General features: G+C 44.0%; 2 protein-coding genes across 10 annotated transcripts in view; one reads left to right on the forward strand and one right to left on the reverse strand.

Moving 5' to 3' along the window:
- LOC111845163 (NACHT, LRR and PYD domains-containing protein 12-like) overlaps positions 1 to 20,669 on the forward strand; it is a 90,883-nt gene that overhangs the window by 62,726 nt on the left and 7,488 nt on the right. For 3 of the 9 annotated variants that reach the window (XR_011993122.1, XR_011993127.1, XR_011993130.1), the window contains 2 exons: positions 5,744 to 5,845; positions 6,759 to 9,139. The gene's annotated coding sequence lies outside the window, so the exon portion shown is untranslated. Of the gene's footprint in view, positions 1 to 5,743; positions 5,846 to 6,758; positions 9,140 to 11,884; positions 12,020 to 20,669 lie in introns of all 9 variants that reach the window. The other 6 variants (XR_011993125.1, XR_011993128.1, XR_011993124.1 and 3 more) reach the window with 4 other exon arrangements.
- On the reverse strand, positions 8,548 to 11,483 carry LOC111845197 (tumor necrosis factor receptor superfamily member 11B-like). Its single transcript, XM_023814417.2, has 5 exons — positions 11,454 to 11,483; positions 11,011 to 11,086; positions 10,357 to 10,735; positions 9,999 to 10,187; positions 8,548 to 9,863 (listed from the first exon to the last, which is right to left on the reverse strand). The coding sequence occupies exons 2-5, from the start codon at positions 11,038 to 11,040 to the stop codon at positions 9,574 to 9,576; spliced, it is 888 nt and encodes a 295-aa protein (XP_023670185.2). The 5' UTR covers positions 11,041 to 11,086; positions 11,454 to 11,483; the 3' UTR covers positions 8,548 to 9,573.

Here is a 20,669-nt window from a genome sequence, read left to right on the forward strand (position 1 = left end):
TAACTTTGAGCCTTTCATGAAAAATGACACAGTATGAGCAAAAAATTAAGCTACGCTTCCAACGTAACAAGCAGGAAGGAATGTTACATAACAGGATTTTAACCCTCAGACTCAAATCTTCACAGAGATACATTTACCCTGGTTACATCATCCCTTGTGGTTCATCCTTTTTTGTGTATCATCACACTTTCACATGCATTACCCACCCTGCATTTTTTCAGTGATGGACGGTTTAGGCTGCAGAGCCATTATTTGTTACAGCGCCCCCTATCTATCAATTTGCACCAAACTCTGAGTCTAGAGGTTAATTATTTTTCTCCAAGTTAAAAATCACAGCTCACAGTTTAACGTGCCAAGAAATGCTGAATAGCACTCAGGAAATTCCTAAAATGTGTGTACATTACAAAATCTGATGATTTATGTACATAAAAATTCACACATGTATATTATAATGAGTGTAAATGACTCATTATAAATGTATATAAAAATACAGGAAATCGTTTGCTAAATGGTTCTGTATTCCAAGGGGGCTGACAAAAAATGGGAGCTGAAGCCCCTTAAATATAGGCTTTAGAACCACCTGTGATGGAATTACATCAAACAAATACTTGTCTGCCTCTTCATTCATTTTCTCTACCCGCTTATTCGGTGCAGGGTCAGGGGGGTCCAGACCAATGGCAGCGCCAGAACAAATCTATTGGACAGGCCCAAGATTTTCGTTGTTTTAAATCAAAATGAACCAAGTAATGATGCTTCTTGGCGTTTCCCCTCCATCAGCTTCCCTGTGAGACGGTAAATCGCTTTGATTTTAGCTGTAGATTCTGTGATTCTAAGCAGCGTCACGACCGACGTTCTCCCATTGTTAACATCCAGGAAGCAATATTATTGGTCTATATGAAACGTCTTTAAGTGAGCACTAATTTTAACGCACAATAAAACTAAGTGACTATAAAGTGCATTATGTCATGCTGTATATGATTTTCAAAATATACCAATATACCGTAAAAATTTGATATACTGCCCAGCCCTAGGAGAGGGCAAAAGCTGTTGATTGGCGGATGGGGGGTGGGATGGTGAAGCGTTGAATAGGCAGGTGACCTGTAACCACGCCCCCGGGAGAGTGACAGATTGGCTTATTTGTTTTTACTATGAACCTCTTTAATAATAATAAAAAGAAAAGATAAGTAACATTTAAATTAAATAAAGGACAGGGTACTTGGTGGGTGGCGCGGCCTGTGAATGCACCTCCCCCCCCCATTATGCAGACCCTGGTCCGGAGCTTACTAGCACAAGGCAGTGGTTATCCTGTTATGCCACTCAGTCACAAAGAAAGGATCCAAGTTTGCTGAGCACAGATGTTTATCACAGTACACCAAGCACTGGATAACTAAACAGATACAAAGAAAATACGTCAATGAAGCCGACATGTTCACTACCAATAAAATACATACGACAATAAACCAAAATACAACAACATGCCACTTTTGCCTGTTTGGGAACTAAGAGGTTAAGTTGGTTCCTGAAGTCCTTGTTTGGGAGGTTGTTTCTGTCATGGACGCGGGGCATGAATCAGGCAGGGAAATGAAGGCGATGATCCACTTACAACTGCAGACAAAGGGGTTTATTAAAGGAGCTGAATACACTGGGGAATGAACAAAATAAAAGGTACCACGAGGTGTCAAAAGGCAAATGGGGAAACCAAGTACTAACTTAAAGACTCCATGGAATAATACAAGAAGGGATGAGGAGACAGAAATTGGACAGAGTGACCTTCACAACATAGAGAGCAACATACAGTGACTGACTGGAGAACAGAGCAGGAGCAGATAAACACCCACAAGGCTAGCAGGACACGATGCAGGACAGGGGAGAACAAAACCCAACAACCAATCAAAGAAGGGACAGGACAACCAGCAACAGGTGGGGCTAATTAACCGAACTGGAAAGTTTATCAGACATCAAAACCAAGACACTATAGTACTACAATGCAAAGCAAATCAACAAAAAGTTACAAAACAAAAACCAGAACAGAACTCAAGAAGGGCAAACTGATGACAGAGAAACAAATAGAAGGTAATAAACACTGGGGAAACAGAAAAAACAATAAATAACAGATGAGCCCCTGACCATAGATTTAACAGTCTGTACCACACACTGTGGTATGCAGCAGTCTAGGGACCAAGGAGAATACATTAGGGACTAACACAAAGACAGAGGAGGGAACAGGATGGTCAGCAACACCTGACAGCTCAAGCTCATTAGAATAATTATTAATTAGTCTGTGTTTATAGAAGTAAGTGGTGCCAAACATTGCGATGGCTATTATTTTGCACTAGACGCAGTCTTGGCCCTGCCGTCACGCTGTCTGTGGGCTGCTAGTGCGGGTCGTAATTCCTACATCACCCTGACATGCGAAACACGTCCGGTAATCGTTCACTTAGGCTAAAACTAGGCTAGGCTGTTCTTCAGCTTGATCTTTAAATGTTTAAATGTGTGAAATCACACATAATTCACCATTGTCTTTGGTCCATCCATCCGTACATTCATCCTCCAACCGTCCACTACAGAGTTACTGTAAATCAGAGATATAAAAGTATCATGCCATGAGTCCATTTCATAAGCATGACATCAGCGCCATGATCCTCACGCATGTTTCGCATACTGTACATATGAGATTTGCAGCGGGGGGCTGGACGTCGCGGCTGCCCCGTCTATCGGTCCGCCCGTCTACCAGAGCATGTCCAGGGCAGCACAGGGCAGGTAACCGTACCGCCGATGAGGAGGAAACATCTCCCGTAGGAAAGCTATGGCCGTCCGAGAATGTGCGACTTTGGGTATCAGTCACCACCCCTGCCCCCGTACCTGTAATATACACACAGGTCCTATTTCCAATGATGCAGGCGGGTGCGGGTTACAGCGCGCGCTTTAAGAAAGAAAGGCTAAAGCAAGATATAAATATCAAAGACTGTCAATGGAGGGAAATCAAAATTACTCTGAACCGCATTGTTAATTAGCAGTTAATATGCATTCGCTACAAGTTATCATTGAAGTTACAAAGTATTTCACGTCAAAAAATATAAATAAAATAAGCAACTTCCTTGATTTTTTCTGTCGTCACACTACGGAAATATTTACCAAGATTTTTGGGAGGTTCGTGGAGAATCCAGCTTTATATGGGGTGTTAGGAAATGAGTGACTAACAGCAGAGATGGCAGGTTCAGTTTGCTGAGTGGTGACTGTGATGCTGAAAATACGCGGGAATACTGGGCGCCGCTCTGTGTCTGTGTTTAAACTGCTTTATCGACCTTAACTGGGAAAGTACAATAACGTTTTTACTGTTTCGCTTGTGATTTCGTTCTTGTTCCGCTGTGTTACATGAAGGGGGAAGAACGACAATAGGGGCGTCGTTAGGTCTATTTTAGGGTGTTTTTAAACCCCCACCCCCCAAGTAAATGTGTATTTATTGGTTTAAGACAAGAATAGTTTTTAATATGATATGTAAGTTTGCCATCACCACCACCCCAGGTAAAGACTCAGCCCTCCAACCATTCATCTCTACCAACACCCCTGAAACACAATATGAGTTGCGACTGTCTGATTCCTGTTTTGTCTTTGTTATTTTTGTTAGGCCTATAGCCTGATAGTGCTGCATTGTTTAAGAAACATACTATTTCTCCAAACATACTCCTGAGTCAGTTTGCAGACTTATTGTTGACATATGGAGATGAGAGTATCATGTTACTACACACTAAAACAGTTACTATGGCTAAAAGCAAAACTAGACTAAATGGATCCTTATCTTGAGCATGTTAGCACGAAATAGATCCCATCATTACCGTGTACACAATTGTTCCTCATAAATCTGGCAGATCTCATCGTTTTCTCTGTAATAATGTCTTTCCTAAAGTTTTTGACAAAACAGCTATGAGTTTCTGAATGAAGCATTCCAGGAATACAGTGTCCGTGGTCCAGTTTACTTCAGAATATCAGAAAAAGGAAGTAGCTCTTTAGACATTTTAGAGAAAACTCTGAATGATGTGTATAAGATGTCTCAGACTCACCTGTTGATCACAGTTTAATAGCTGTTGGTTTAACATGCTGTGATAAATGAACGAGAAAATTCCACCAACAGGTAATGTGACTGTTATTTTAGATGCATAGATATGTGTTTGGTCTGAGAGTCCAAATGGATTGATAGTGTTAAAAAGGGAGGAATAAAAGACATGCACTGCTTCAGAAGGGCAAATTGCATCTTCAAGCCTGACAGCCCAACAGCTGGATGTTATCATACTATAATTGATTATCATGTAATTGCCATTTAAGTCACTTGGGGGTCAGCGGTAAGACAGTAGCCTCAAGCTCCCAGTCTTCTGGCTTAGATATGTGTGCAGATCTGCTTTGTGTGGTTATTCCAGGTCCTGGAGCTCTAATGGAAGCTCTCTATGGCTCGGATACACTTAGCTTACAGCTAAGAATTACATCACGCCGAATCTTTGCATTTATCTGTGTTAATTAACACTCCTCAGTTCCTGTTTGTCTTCCACAGCATGTAACATCATCACAGACACTCACACCCAGGCCAGAACCTCTCTGAACTTCTCCCCTCCGGCAGACGCTACACATCACTATGCTACACATCACTATGCTACACATCACTATGCATATACATCCCACAAGTGCTGCTCTTATGAACAGTTGCCTCAGCTCAGCACTGGAACCTCCCCCCCCCCCCCCCCCCCGCCCACATCACCAAGGAAAACCTCATTGTTATAATGAGGTCACTATTTTTAACCGTAAATGTATCTACTGTATGTATGAGAGTCATTGGCCATTGACAACCGGAGACAAATTTCCTGTTTGTGTGAACATGTTTGGTCTATAAACCTGATTCTAAATGCCCCCCCCCCCCTCCCTCTCTCTCTGTCACACACACACACATACATACATACATTTCTATTCATATCTTTGTGGGGACCATTCATTTCTATGGGAAAATGCCTATTAACAACTGTGACAGCCTGACCCCCTACCCAGCCCTAACCTTAGCCATAAGTAACCCAACATAATACAAGATATTTGACATTTTTAGTTTTTTGATTTCAGTCACAGATTTTAATAAAATTGAGTTTCCAAAAAAATGGCTCCCACAACGTCAAAATAACAGGTTTTCATCACATTGTGGGGACAACTGGACAAATGCCTTGTTACTCCAGTATGAGTTTCTGCTTTATTGGGGATTTTAAGAATCTCATGGCCTTTATCTGTGGGGGATTCCCAGCTCAGAAACAGATGGGTCTGTGGGTAATGTGCACTCATGTCCACCCCGCCCACCCCCTCACGTCCCCCCACCCATTTCACACCCTTCTGATGTCAGAATCCTTCATATCAGCTCCGAATTGAAAGCTGCTTCCCAGGAAAGCTTGCATAAGATGACATCATCGGCAGAGAGTGAGAGTTTGTGTAGGACAACGGCACCCAAACATTTCTCAATCTCACCACCTCCAAGCATCCGGAGGCCTCGCTTGCACAACTGCTTTCTTCTGGAAAAGTTATAAATAGATGAATTTCTATGAATCTAATTTAGAAATAAATATGTTCCAGAAGCAGTAATCTGTTCTTTACAAGGGGGATCGACCGCCGATGGTTCTGTGAAGTGTTTTTGTCTGCGATTTGCTGAAAGTCTCTCGTTCTGACCTGTTTCCGAAATCCCCAATAAACATGAGTAATTTACTATTTCCGCCAGGTGCTGACCAGCCTCACAATCAAAGAACGAAACCGCACAAACAAATAAACCACCAAAGATCATGCTTCAAATGAGAAATGCAAACGATTTCACGCAAAGCAAGTAAGTATTTATAGGAACTCTTTGAGGCCTGTCAGATATCTTATATTTTATATATATTTTTTTCCATCTACACACATATATTTAGATTTGAATGCGCGTAAGTATATTCAAATGATGTGACGCTACATGCAAATCATAGGTCTGTGACATCCTGTAACTTACATTACATAACTCCCCCTGAATTAGTCGTCAGTCCACAGGAGATTAAGGTAAATTTTCCTTCTCAGAGAAGAGAGTAGATTCAATTGTCCTTTTCAGAAATAGAGGTGAGACAGGCCACTCCGACATCCATCTCCCCGCTTCTGAAATGAAATGATACTTTATTTGCCAAACGTATGAGTGTCGGCACCTGGGGATTCATCAGCTTTCACACGTCACACCTGGCTCTCCACTGAGAAATATACACACATGTTCAGGTGAAAGCAGAGCTTGGGGCCCAAGCACAAGGTCAGGCTGTTTATATGGCACCACGGGGGTATTTTTGGGGGGTGAAAGGCCTTTTTCAGGGCCCAAAGGAGATGTGATTATTCCACTGAGGATGGGGCTTCAAACAGCAACCTCCTAGTCGGAGACACAGAGACCAAACTCACCGAGGTCCCGTGGGGGCAGCGTGTGGCTCAGTGGGCTAAGCCTCTGTGCCTCTGATCAGAAAGTCACCCATTCAAACCCAGCCTCAGCTTGTCTGTGGGTCCTTGAGCAACCCCAGCTCCCTGGGCGCTGCAGTAGGTGGCTGCCCTTCACTGCCAGCTTGCTCACACCAACAGAGAGCAAATTGGGGGGAGGCGTGCAGAGAATTTCCCCATCGGGATCAATATAGTATCAATATGGGGATCAATATAGTTGTTATCACCCCACCATCTGCATCTACAACCAGGAAACATTCAACATTTTCTAAGTCATTATCTTTATCCAGGAACATCATAGGTCATTCAGCAAAGGTCAGAGGAGCAATTTCCGCATTATGGAGGTGGAAAACCTGGACCGTGGGCAGGATGATCTTCTGGGAAATCTGACTGAGCAGTCCCGTGTTATTAATCCTGGCAGATTCCACCTAAAGACAATGTTTGCTCAGGGACAGTGATGTGGAGGATAATAGAGGAGATCAAGGAGAAGCATCTGTTTTTTTTACTTCTTTTACTTCCAAGAGGCCAGGTCACACATCACTGATGCGGAGAAATCCCAACACTGACGCATCCTCCTGCTGGTCTCTGTCCAGGTACAGAACGATCCGTCCGCCAGCCTTTGTCTACATGAGAAAGCCGGATGTGACCGACCCAGTTCCTGGTCCCCGCTGCATGTGCGTCATTTGTACTGAGAGGGCTTCACAAAGATACCATTGATCAGCGCAGCCTGGGCAGGCAAAACAGCACTGTAAGAATATTTGTGGTCCGACAAGGGACCGGTGTAAATATTAATAGATGCCCAAGGTTTCATATGTCTTATAGCCAAACTGAATAGTAAAAACAATGCTGCCAAAAGCACTGAAGCTGTCAAAGGCTTCAGAGGCTTCACACTCTCTATAGCGACGCCATTTTTACAGTGTTTAACTGCTTCATTCAAATGCTTATCCAGTGCAGGGTCACACCAAGTCAGGAGCCCATCCCAGGAACAGGGGCCTCAAGCAGGGGGGGTACCCTGGATAGGATGCCAGTGCATGACAGGGCACAAACAGGCTCACACCCCCACCCGAGCTGCTGTGCCTCCCATTAGCGATTGACACAATTAATGGTAATATTAATTAAATGGGGAAGAGTTAGAAATGGCCTGCACACATATGTGGGGTATAAATAGGAAGTCCGGTGTCTAGTTATGTTTGCAGTGAATTTAAGGTTATCCACCCAGTGCAGAGTATTTAGCCAGTCATTCAGTCTCTAATGAACCTGGGGGGAGCTGTGCAACTGCAATGCATCATGGGGCAAATGCACCATAGTAACTTATGGGAAATTTAGAGATACCAGTTCACTTAGACTACATGTTTTTGGGCTGCAGGAGGTGACAGAGCAGCTGGTGGAATCACCACAAACATCCAAATGTAAACACAGAACCAGGGGCAAGTTTCAAACCCATAACCCTTGTGTTGCAAAGCTGCTCGGTGACCTCTCAGCCATTGCACTGCATCATGGTGGAATTAAATCATGAAACAAATGATTTTCCCCCAAAGGATCTTAGAGAGAAATACGTACAAAGGGACATTGTGAAAGGGCGATCAAAGAGGAGTAAAGGCCAGGCAGAGATGGAATGAGGCAGGGGAAGTGTTCTATAAACATCATAAACAATCAGTTTCTAGATGTGCAAGCCCTTCTGACTGACAGCACAGTACACAGGGAGTTTCCAGCGTTGTTGAAATCCAAACTCCTTTATCCCTGACATGAGCACAGACCAGGCGCAGAATTCAGTCACACAGGTTTTCCCCTGAAAACAGCCATATCTTCTGCAGGCCTGTTTTGTTCAGTTCTGAATATGCATGTGCTTGACGTCACGCTTCTGCGTGTAGCCTACGGAACGGGAATCCATTCTATCCATAAGATCCTTTCCGATTCCCTGCAAACTGGGAACTTCCGTTGCTGCAGAGAATATTTTCATTCAGCACCACTTACATTTACATATATATCCATTCATCCATCCATCTTCCAACTGCTTATCTATAGTATAGACAATTAAGTCATGCATGCAAATTTATTCTACTTGTAATCAGACATTGGTTAAAGTTTGAAAGTTGAGGTTTATTGGACTTGTGCAGCACCCAAAAGACATCATTAGAACAGAGATTTATGTTATAGAATGGATACTCCATTGATTAATAACTGACCCAGTGTTACATTTTCCATGTAAAAATACGAGCATTTATTATAACATTCTCTGCTTTATATCTTAAATCATATGCATTTAATGCACACGTGTAGCATCAGGTACTAAGAAAAACAATAATCTTTTAACAGTTGGTGTATATCAGAGGCAGCAATTCTGTCAAATTCAGTGTCACATGACCAGGGGCATCGTAAGGGGGGCTCTGAACAACTTGGAATATAATTGGACTGGTTTGGGTTGGGAGCCCAGTGTGGTGCGGTACACTTTCGTGGGGCCCAGTGTCTGTAATGGATGGGGCCTCCATTTGGACTGCAGAAGGAAGCCAGAGTTTCCAGAGGAAAGTCACACAACACGGGAAGAACATGTGACCAGCTGACATGCGGAGCAGAGGCGGGATTCACACCCACATCCCTGGAGCTGTGAGGCACCGTTATGGTACCAGTACCAGTAATCAGAATACTGGAAGATACCGGCATAAACCTCATGGTGAGATCTAGACAAATGTCAGATTTTATGTTCTTCATTTATTTTTTTAAAATATACATTCCTTGTTATTTTTTCTGATGTTGTTTGACCAGATGTTATTCTGTGATAAATTTTAATATTTTATAAACGTTAACACTAATGCCACAGGATTCATCACATCTGAGTCGAGGAAAAATAAATAGTTATGAAGAAACCAGTAAAGTAGCTGCCTAATTTTTCCTTTAACAAAAAAAAACGGATGTTATCTATTATAACAATACAGATATGAACAAAGACAGTATGAACTGGAATTTACACATGCATGGGCATAATTATGGAGGTGCGTAACCCCCCCCCCCCCCCAATAATCAGAACCAGCCCCACACAACCCCTCCCCAAATAATCATACTGTCTTGATGAATGGGAGGGAACCTCAAACCCCCCCACCCCAATGTTCAATCCAAAGTTACGTCTTTAAAACACATATATTGCAGTAATGAAAGTGCCTCCATAGCTGCGTGCAGTTTGCGGTACAGGCGCTGGCGGTCAGTTTTCCTCAGAGTCCTAGATGGCGTCTCCAGCGGCTGCCCGTTTTCTATTCTGATAATAGCGGGGAATCGGCCGCCGTCGCTTACGGCCCCCTGCGGTGGCGTGTGTCTCCAGTACTCCGGCAACAGTGATACTGCTCTCCTCAGTCTCTTCCGATCGCCAAGCAAATCCGGGAGAAACTCTCTGAGTAAGTAATCTGCAGAGGAATACGTATCCGTTAAATTTGTTGAAACAATTTGAAATCAGTACCTGATAAAAAATAATTTTAGGCGAATTTTCATTTCATAATTTTATATCAGAAGCGAAAAAATCATGACACTTCGGTATGCACCTATTGCATCATGTTCGACATCCCGGCAAAAAAGGCAGAGATTGTCGCTCTCGGTGGTGCCTTTAAGCACCAGATGCTGTCCCAGAGCCGTGCAGTTGGTGTGTTTCCTGCAGGGGTCCCGGGAGGATGACCCCGCAGAGAAGGAGCCGGCCGTACACTGCTCACACTGGGTGTTCCTGACAGCTGTCCCTATCAACAGGTTATTACGCGATATTAATAAAACAACAAAATCAATGATGCTTCAAATTGTCACATGACATGAGAAGTGAACAAAATGCACAAATGTTGGAAAATGTGACTTGTGGAAACATCATAATGAAAATAAAAATTAATTAGATGAGTCTGAGAGATGAATTACCGTGTCGTTTCACTCCATACCCTGGCGGACATTCTGCATGCTTGATACAGAACTCCGCGTGCCAGTAATACCCCTCTTTGCACGCGCAGACCCTGTTATGCGTAGGAGAACACTCTTCTTTGACTATTTGGTTATCACTGCAGAAATTACTGCAATACAGGCATTTGGATAAGTAATTCCAGTACTGCGTGAAATGGCCAGCGGGGCAAGCGGCGCACTCGGTCTGGCGTTGGGTGGTGCAGTGGGACACCATATGATATCCCGGAGGACAGCGGTTGCAGCTAAGTTTGCGGCCGGTGACATGATCTTCGTGATCGTAGGTCGGGGTTTCCAACGTCACATCGGCGGAGAGACTAAGTAACATCAGACCCAGCAGAGACTGCAAAGAAAACACACACAAAAAGGCAAAGATTTTAATTATGATCCTATCACCGTCGTTGGAAGATCGAATTGTGTTTATGGCTGTCTCGTGCCTTCTTGCAGTTTATCTTCTGTTGTGTTCACGTTCTGCAAGTTTCGGTTAAATTTATGAGCAAAGCGAAATCAAACGCATCTACAACAGTAAAAACTGTTCATTCTTATATTCCGTTACCCCCTACTCCGCAGGCTATGCGTTATGCCTAATATAAACGGCTATATTTGGTTTCTACTTACCACTTTATGAAAGATGCTTGGTTGCTCCATTGCTAATGACGAGAGATGGTCCAGGGCGATCCTTTATATAGGCCTACTGTAGGAGGTGGGCGTTCCCACAGAAAGCCAAAACCCAAAGCGAAAATAGCAAATTAACGTCAACATAGTATACTTCAATTATTGACATTATTGAAGAATAGGCCTAGTTAAAAAATAATTTTTAATCGAAGGTAAAATATCATCCTCTATAGCCTAGCCTACTGGTTTTTGCCCCGTCAAAGTAGCCTATGACCATAAGATGTAATTTTTCATTAAATTGAAATGTTCTTATAGTGATAGGTATAATTTAGGAACGAGTTTGCATAAAAGACAAATCAGTAAAGTTTCTGTACTGTGTTAAAATTCACCACCAGAAATGACAAATTCATCTTTTGTGGGATTCAATAGAATTATAAAGAACATACAATGAATAGAGGAAAAGGAGAATATAGCTTAAAGCAGGGCATGATGATCGGGGGGGGGGGGGGGGTTCATTTAAAAAAATGCAGTTAACTGAAACGAGAAGTGACTGGCGCCGGCAGGGCAAGGTTACCTAATCGGGACCGATAGAGGGAGCGACAGAAAACGTTAGCGGCCCTTACGTATCTGTAGCCTTCCACAAGGACAAGTACTAACCGACTAACTAGAGTAAATGTCAAACATGTGGTTGTCACGTAGACGGAAGGTACTGTACCGAGAGAGGGGGGGAGATGCCCAAAGGACTTTAAAAGGGATACAGCTGATACATATGGCAGAGCTCCCTCCTGTACATGCTGAATGTATGTCAGATGGTCGCTCCCTGATTATGATGAGTCAAGAGAATAAATCGGTGATTTGCAACTTCTCCCCATGTCAGCGGTGAATCTCTTCTCATCCACGGACCCGGGGAGACGGCGTACTCCAACAATTTCTGAATCCATCCCAAACTCAGGGAAAGGAACCTATTGGACTACCTGGCTGCCCAGCCCTCCTGGAAATGGCAACCATACAAGTACAATCGGCCGCCCATTTTAGATTAGAATACTCAGCCTGTGGTTCGAGAACAGCTGGTTTAAACTCCAGTGCTTGCTAAACTGGTTTTACCACTACAGGAGGGGTACAGCTACAGTGGAGCCGCAATTTTCATTGCAAATCTTTAGCTAGGACGAAGTGACTAGGAGTTTCTAAAGTCTAATCAAACAACAAACAAACACATTTATTTTTGTATAGCGCGTTATCACAACATTACATCGTCTCAAAGCGCTTTACAGCATCCCCACCCAAAGCCCCCAGTGAGTAAGCCATAGGCAACAGTGGCAAGGAAAAACTCCCGAGAAGGAAGAAACCTTGGGAGTGACCAGGCTCAAATTGGGAGCCCATCCTCCAGGGGCCGGCAGGGAGATCCTTCTCTTGATTATATAATTAAGGATTTGCACATTAGTAGTCCTGAGATAATGAGAAACAACACAGTGTTGATATTTTTAGCGTTGCTATTGAAAACCTAAAGGTATTTCCTAAAGGCTGCCAAATTGCTCCAGTCAATTCGTTGCCGGTGAACCCCCCCGGCACAAAGAGCATGTATGCCGACTCATTAAATCCGCACATATTTCCAAGGAATATTTTGAAGCAACCCAAATGTTGTTTTTATGGTGGAAATTTGTTTTCGTAAACCTTAATGGACTTCCGTACTTTGGCAGACATTGACGTTCCACCCGTATTAACCCTTTAAGTGCCTGCGCGACCAAATGGTAGACCATTTAAATGACGCCGCCCCTTTACATGCGTTGCGTGTTGCGTTACAATACTGGGCTGGGTATTAGGGGTGCAACGGTACAGGGATCCCACGGCACGGTATGTACCTCGGTATTTGGGCCACGGTTTCGGTTCGGTTTAAACACAACTCTACAGATAACAACAAAACAAATAAGAAACTGCCTCTTATTTATGTATAAAATATGTATACATGTATAAAATTCAAATTTACAAAATGTAAACAAAAACACTTTAAATAATGTTAAAGTGCCTCTTAAAGTGCTCTAAACACTCTATATTCCACTCAAGGCTCTGTGCTTGAGCTAAATCGTTTTCGATGGCTTTGCGCGCTTTGTCATAGAGGTTGGGAAGTATAACGTCTCTGAAATGTGTACGGCAGGGCACAACCTAACGTGGGTCAAGCGTTTTAATTAAGTGGCAAAACCCCGCATCTTCGACAACAGAAAAGGGTTGCAAATCTTTAGCAATGAACGTTCCCACTGCACGGGTTATTTTCTTGTGTTTATCGGATGTAGCAGGGTATGTCTGTTGAAAAGCTTTTTCGATAGACACTTGTTTACCTGCAGTTACCTTTTCGTCTGTCCTCCGTTCAGGAACAGTTATATCAGCATGACTACGCTTGAGATGCTTAGCCATATTGCTCGTGTTTCCATTAGCGTATGGGACACGTGTTAGGCAATGTTTACAAACAGTGACATTTCTATTAACTGTTTTGACTCCCTGGTCGTTGTATTCTACAGCGAACCCGAAAAAAATCCATACTGGACATTTGTACGAAGCTGGTGCTTCTTCAAACTTCTGCCTCTCAACTGTTCCGCTAGTGCTGGCCATACTTGTTTGTTTTTCTTTTTTTCTGCGTCTGCATACCAAGCTGCGAGCTCAGCTCCAGTTACATCAGTGTGAGAGGGCGAGTGGGTGGAGCCACAACAGTGATTGGACATTAACTCACGGTGGAGGGCTTTCGCTCATTGGCGCTTACTGTTTAACTGGAGCCTGATAAGCATTAATCGCCATTTTCAAAAGGAAGTGCAAAAACGAAATACCGCGGTACACAAGGGCGTACTGGACCGTGCAGCGCGTACCGAACGGTCCGGTATTTTACCGAGTACCGTTGCATCCCTACTGGGTATTCAGTTCCGAGCTTGGAGAGCATGCAGTACTCAGAAAATTCAACAGATGGTGCTGTGGTGCGAAAACAGAGTAACCATTTCAGCGAGCTCAAGCGTAGACGAAGAATTTTGAGGACTCCCTCTAAGTTGTTGGGTATACCGTAACCGGCTTTGAAAGTAAGCAGATATTTTCGATTAAATATTAATTTAGAGGGGTTATTTAAGCGAATGGTTGACAAAAAATTAAAGATGCAGGATTTTTTTAAAAAACGCTGTGCCAAATGGTAGAGATGCCAGTTTATGGGTAATTATTTTACTACAAATGCTATCAAAAATATCTAAGGATAGTAGTGTTTTCTGTTCATTCTGTTCATGTACATGTAGTGCTATTTCATTACATTTTGTATAATTTTACAGTGTAATCACTGAATTCATCATAATATAATGAAATATAATAATTATTGCAATATTTTTTAGATATTTCATGAAAAGCATCAAAGTGTGTGGTGTTTATATATTATGTAGATGGACACCAGGACATTGCCAGTACTGATTCCTGATTCTATGACAAAAGGCCATAGAATCAGGAAATATGATATGCTTGAACACCTATACAAGGTGAGGTAAGGAGCATGCACTGATTACAGTGTGTAAGGAGCATGCTCTGATTACAGTGTGTAAGGAGCATGCACTGATTACAGTGTGTAAGGAGCATGCAGTGATTGGGTGGGTTTGGGGCTGGGTGGTATGACTGAGTGGATAGACAGAGGAGGCACTGTGCTAACAGACTGGCAGGCCTGCTCAGGTGGGGTTATATCTGGGTGGTATGACTGAGTGGATGAACAGCGGAGGCACTGTGCTCACAGACTGGCAGGCCTGCTTGGGTGGGGTTATATTTTGGTGGTATGACTGAATGGATGAACAGCGGAGGCACTGTGCTCACAGACTGGCAGGCCTGCTCGGGTGGGTTTAGGGCTGGGTGGTATGACTGAGTGGATGAACAGCGGAGGCACTGTGCTAACAGACTAGCAGGCCTGCTCAGGTGGGGTTATACCTGCGTGGTATGACTGAGTGGATGAACAGCGGAGGCACTGTGCTCACAGACTGGCAGGCCTGCTTGGGTGGGGTTATATTTTGGTGGTATGACTGAGTGGATGAACAGCGGAGGCACTGTGCTCACAGACTGGCAGGCCTGCTCAGGTGAGGTTAGGGCTGGGTGGTATGACTGAGTGGATGAACAGCGGAGGCACTGTGCTCACAGACTGGCAGACCTGCTCGGGTGGGGTTATATCTGGGTGGTATGACTGAGTGGATGAACAGCGGAGGCACTGTGCTCACAGACTGGCAGGCCTGCTCGGGTGGGTTTAGGGCTGGGTGGTATGATTGAGTGGATGAACAGCGGAGGCACTGTGCTCACAGACTGGCAGGCCTGCTCAGGTGGGGTTAGGGCTGGGTGGTTACGACTGTGCTTCAGCCATCCCTGTATGTTTCACGTGAATTCTCTGGGGTTTGGGCGCCACCCTGTGTTGTCGTGGGGTTTCCTCTGGGTTATCTGCCTTCCCCCCGCAGTCTAAAAACATGCTAAGGTTAACTGGAGTTGCCAAATTCCCCATAGGCATGAATGTTGTGTTTGCCCTGCGATGGATTGATGCCCCATCCTGGGTTATTCCCATGCAATTTCTTACCAATCCACCATGTCCTAAATCTGGCCCCAAGGCTATGAGTATGAATTAATATAATTGTGATGTCAGTCTGTCTGCATATAGACACAACTGTCATGCCCCGATCGTGCCAATCCTCTTGTGTGTCACACCCCTCATCTAACCCTTGTGGAATTCCCGTGTTACCAGCTGTTTCTAGTTGTGCTAATTGCTGTTGTGTATATAAGTGAGTTTCTGTGAACGTTTCCCTAGTCTGGTCATTGACGTCAATCCTGTTTGTTGCTCCGTTTTCCTGAATGTGTTCTCGCCAAATAAATCCCTCGTTCCACCGAATCCCTGGATTCCTGTGCCTGCTTCCCTGCTCTGCGCCAGTGTGCATGCTGTGACTTATTTCACTGAACTTACACATGGGTTCTTGTGGGTGTAATGGCCAGGTCTCCCAATGCTTTTTCTATGTATTTTATGTATTTAGGCAGAGTGGTGGCTCTGAGGCTAGGCATCTGTGCCAGCAAGTGGAAGGTTGTTGGTTCACATCCTCTGAATGCCCAGAGTGACTGTTCTTCGTTGGGCCCTTGAGCAAGGCCCTTAACCTGCAGTTGCTACAGCCTGGGTATGATGTTAATGTACATCCAGCCCTATAAGGAGGTCCTTCAACTTACAGGGAATAACTTGGGGGTTGATGGTTGGATTGGCACTCCAGCCACTGGAAAAAAAAAACCTCACACTGGTCCATTTGGACTAGTGTGGTGCTGAGGTATCACCTTCCACATGGCTGTACTCAGGTTGTTATTCCTGAGGTGGTTTGGCGGGTGTAGCGACGCGCCGTACTCAGTGCAGCCTCATTAACCTATATACTTAGTGGATGTTTTTACCCAAAGCAACATGCATTTTTGACAAGGGAGGGTCAGCTAGTCGCTGGTGCATATGGGGTTACTGGCCTTGCTCAAGGTCCCAGTGGAGATGTAGTTACTCTAACAACCCAAGGATTTAAACCTGTAACCTCCCAATTAAAAACACAGCATCCAAACTCACCAAGCCACATGCTGCTACTGAAATGTTGGTCTTTGTACCCCAGAGATACCCCAGAGTGAATGGGTACTCAGCTGAAATGTTGGTCTTTGTACCCCAGAGATACCCCAGAGTAAATGGGTACTCAGCTGAAATGTTGGTCTTTGTACCCCAGAGATACCCCAGAGTAAATGGGTACTCAGCTGAAATGCTGGTCTTTGTACCCCAGAGATACCCCAGAGTAAATGGGTACTCAGCTGAAATGTTGGTCTTTGTACCCCAGAGATACCCCAGAGTAAATGGGTACTCAGCTGAAATGTTGGTCTTTGTACCCCAGAGATACCCCAGAGTAAATGGGTACTCAGCTGAAATGTTGGTCTTTGTACCCCAGAGATACCCCAGAGTAAATGGGTACTCAGCTGAAATGTTGGTCTTTGTACCCCAGAGATACCCCAGAGTAAATGGGTACTCAGCTGAAATGTTGGTCTTTGTACCCCAGAGATACCCCAGAGTAAATGGGTACTAAGCTGAAATGTTGGTCTGGTAGCTGGAAACAAAGGCCACATTAAACTGTACCTACCAGACATCTGACCTCAGGTGTGTTTAAAGGCTTAAATCGAGTAATGGAAGGAATGAGAAGCCCAAAAGACTAAAAGGAAAGATTTAAATATAAGAAACAGATCCCACCAGATAAACCCCACTTACCGTCCCAAGCTGTCCATCATGCCCATTGCATGATATGAAGTTGCTAACCAATAAGATTAATAAGATAATCTGACCACTCCGAGGACGAGAAGATCAGCAGCAGGTGTATACAGCCTGGTCTTGCCCTCCAAGGCACTGCATACAGATGTAAGCGATCTTGTTTACAGGTACAATGCGGGCTCTTAGACCAAAAATTTTTTTACGAGATTGAAAGGTGTAGAACTTGAAGTGAGGATAAAGAGCAGAACAGACATTTCACATATGTGATCTGGTAACAAGAAGCTTGCAAACCTCTGACCTAATCGTAATGAATAATGCTTAGTCACAAGGCAAGTCTGACCAGTAGTAAATCCCCAAATCATAACTGATTAGTCTTCCCATTACTGACATGAAAAACAAGAATGCAAAGTGAGATTGAGTACGGAGGTTCTTCCCTGTTCAGGGGTGCCAAGTTCTTATAATGAAGGTTTTTTTTTTCATTTATAGATGGTTATTAACTTAAATTACATTCTGATTTCTTAGTTACCATTAAGTAAGACACACACCCAGTGTATCCCTAATTAAATCTTGTTATGATTATGAAGGCATTCATCAGGAAATGCTTGAAAAATTCATTTGTGTTAACCATTAAGGAAATGCTATGTTCAAAAATAGAGATGGCATTTAGGTGACAGTCATTCCTTTTGGTAAAACTACACCCTCTGAGACAGTTGTTGGGTTTCAGTGTTGGTCCTCTTGCAATGAGGAGTGTGCAGGATCTCCACCTATCTAATTAAATAGCTAAGGAGTAACGTTTGACGATTTGTAGCTAGTTAGTATCAGAACATGCTGCTTCAGCATCTGCTAAATTAGAAATGCATTTCATCGTGCCAAACAACTTCTTCCCCCCAAACTTCCTGGCCCCCACGCAACTGCGTGATTTGAGTGGTGGTAAACACCACTGCTGACCCTGTGGTCTACCGCAGTAGGAAGTATGCTTCAGCCATTCAGGAATCAAACTGGAGGAGGTGGTTGAAGTTGGAGGTAGTTGTATCTGGTATTGAGTTTCGTTCATGCACGTGGCCAGTTTGGATAATGGTCGATCAGTTCCAAGGGATTGACCTCAGTTCATGTGGGTCAACGATTATTAGGCCTGTGGGACACCTCAGCAGATGTTGTGCTAGCTTTTGCCATTAGCTGAAGTGTGACTGACAGGGCAGGTTTTCAGATAAGTCCTTCCCAACTTCCCAATGTCAAATGTCAGCCTACCTTCCCTAATATAGTACCGCTTTTATGCCGGCTGACCTTCAACCTACTTAGTTCCTCGTTTGACACAACCTTTGTTCACACATGACAACTGATATGACTGGGTTGTGGATGATCATGTGCGCAGAGCCACGACTCATACATTTCAGATAATTTCAGATGTGCTACATCATCATGACCGCCATGCAGCACATCAATTTTAGGTGAATAAATGTAATGACGCTGTACTAAATGAGGGTAAAATAGAAGGATGGAGCTGTAATCTATATCCACTAAACTCTTTTCTGGAAGTCTTAAAAATGCATAAAAAACAAGAATATAAGAACATAAGAAATTTACAAACTAGAGGAGGCCATTCGGCCCATCAAGCTCGTTTGGGGAGAACTTCACTAATAGCTCGGAGTTGTTAAAATCTTGTCTACCTCTGACTTAAAGGAACCCAGGGTTTTAGCTTCCGCTACACTAACAGGAAGACTTCCTCAAATTCCTTTTAAAATGTTCTCCCGCAAATTCCACTAATGGCCACGAGATCTAGTATTTAAACTAATACTGAAATACTGTAGCCATTTGGCTGAACAGTATCCAGACCCGTTAGAATCTTATAGACCTGGATCATGTCCCCCCTTAGTCTCCTTTGCTCAAGGCTAAACAGATTCAGCTCAGCTAACCTCTCCTCATAAGACATTCCTCTAAGACCAGGAATCAATCTCGTAGCCCTATGTTGCACCTTTTCCAAGGCAGCAATGTCCTTCTTAAGGTATGGTGACCAAACCTGCACATAATTTTCTAGGTGGGGTCTTACCAAGGAATTGTATACTTGTAGCATAACCTCCCTTGACTTAAACTCCACACACCTAGAGATATAACCCAACATCCTATTGGCCTTTTTTTACTGCTTCCCCACACTGGCGAGAGGAATTTATTTGTATATGAAATTCAAAGTCTGAAACGAATCTGCTCACTGAAGCATTAGTGCTTTCACCAAGAACACGTCCTACACCACACATTCTCTGTGGTGTCCTCAGCATTTCAGGAGGGATTGAACTGACTTTTTTTGCCAAAGAAAACACCATTTGGGGTTTTTTGTTTTTGCAAATTTACTGAAAAAATTTTCCAGAAATATTCAGAACTTCAGTACTTTCTAAGACCACTTCAGGGGGGTAGCTAGACACTCCGGGCCCCTGACAGAGTGGTACCTTGGGGCCCACTGCCCCTCTTACTTCATGTCATTTTACCCATTCAAAGGCCCCTGTGATGTGCTGGACCCCCTACATCTGTCAGAGTATCTATGCCCCTCTGACGCTCCTCTGACGCTCCTCTGACGCCCTGGGACCACCTTCCATAGTAACTACAGCTCTGACTCCTCTTCCTACCAGCTTTGCACACCTGGATTTGGGTGGTTTCTTCCAGTAAGGGTCGGTCAGCTTCTCAGATTCCCTTCCAATCGTCAGGTTTCTCCTCTGGGCATTCCGGAACATTCAGAGACTTGTTTCAAAGCCACTCCAGTGCTGTTTTTGGCATGTGCCACAGATCATTGCAGTGCTGAAAGGTGAACTGATGCCCTAATCCAAGGTTGCATGGTTGTCTCCCCTCTTCATCTGATTCTATTCATCTTTCCCGCAGTTCTGGCAAGTTTCCCTGTCTCTGATGCCGAGAAGCATCACCACATTGCAGTGCTGCCTTCACTGCGCTAGAGATGATATTCGTCAGGTGATAAACAGTACCTGGTTCTGACCAGACACAGAGGTCCTTGTGGCCTTATGCTTATGACTCAGAAGGGGATTGCCGCTATCCACTCTACCATAAAGACCCGATTGATGGATCGGCGCACTGATGTTGTCTCACGAAATTTGTCCAGAAACACTGAAGTTATGTGAAAGTGGCCATTCCTGCCCAAATACCCAATTTGGCCAGAGAACAAGCTCAGACAACAATCTGGGGGCAGCGAGCGGCTCAGCAGGCGAAGCCTGTGATTGGAATGTCACTGGTTTAAGCTCCAACCTCAACGGAACAGTCACATATCCGTGGGCCCTTGAGGTGCTGTATGCTGGCTGACCCTGCACCGGGATTAAGCTTAAGCTTGCACTCATCTGTAGTAGGGTAGACGAGAGAGGGTAGACAAAGAAAGGCATTCCAATGTACTTGTGCAAATGGCAAATAA

This window comes from Paramormyrops kingsleyae, chromosome 9 (assembly GCF_048594095.1).
Source record: "Paramormyrops kingsleyae isolate MSU_618 chromosome 9, PKINGS_0.4, whole genome shotgun sequence".
In the NCBI taxonomy this organism is placed as follows: domain Eukaryota; kingdom Metazoa; phylum Chordata; class Actinopteri; order Osteoglossiformes; family Mormyridae; genus Paramormyrops; species Paramormyrops kingsleyae.

Excerpts from the sequence above, each read along its gene's own strand:
- LOC111845197 (XM_023814417.2), bottom strand. The coding sequence starts at position 11,040 with ATGGAGCAACCAAGCATCTTTCATAAAGTG. Across the intron at positions 10,188-10,356 it reads GTATGGAGTGAAACGACACG|GGACAGCTGTCAGGAACACC; the intron begins GTAATTCATCTC and ends ACCTGTTGATAG. Across the intron at positions 9,864-9,998 it reads TGTCGAACATGATGCAATAG|ATTACTTACTCAGAGAGTTT; the intron begins GTGCATACCGAA and ends ATTCCTCTGCAG.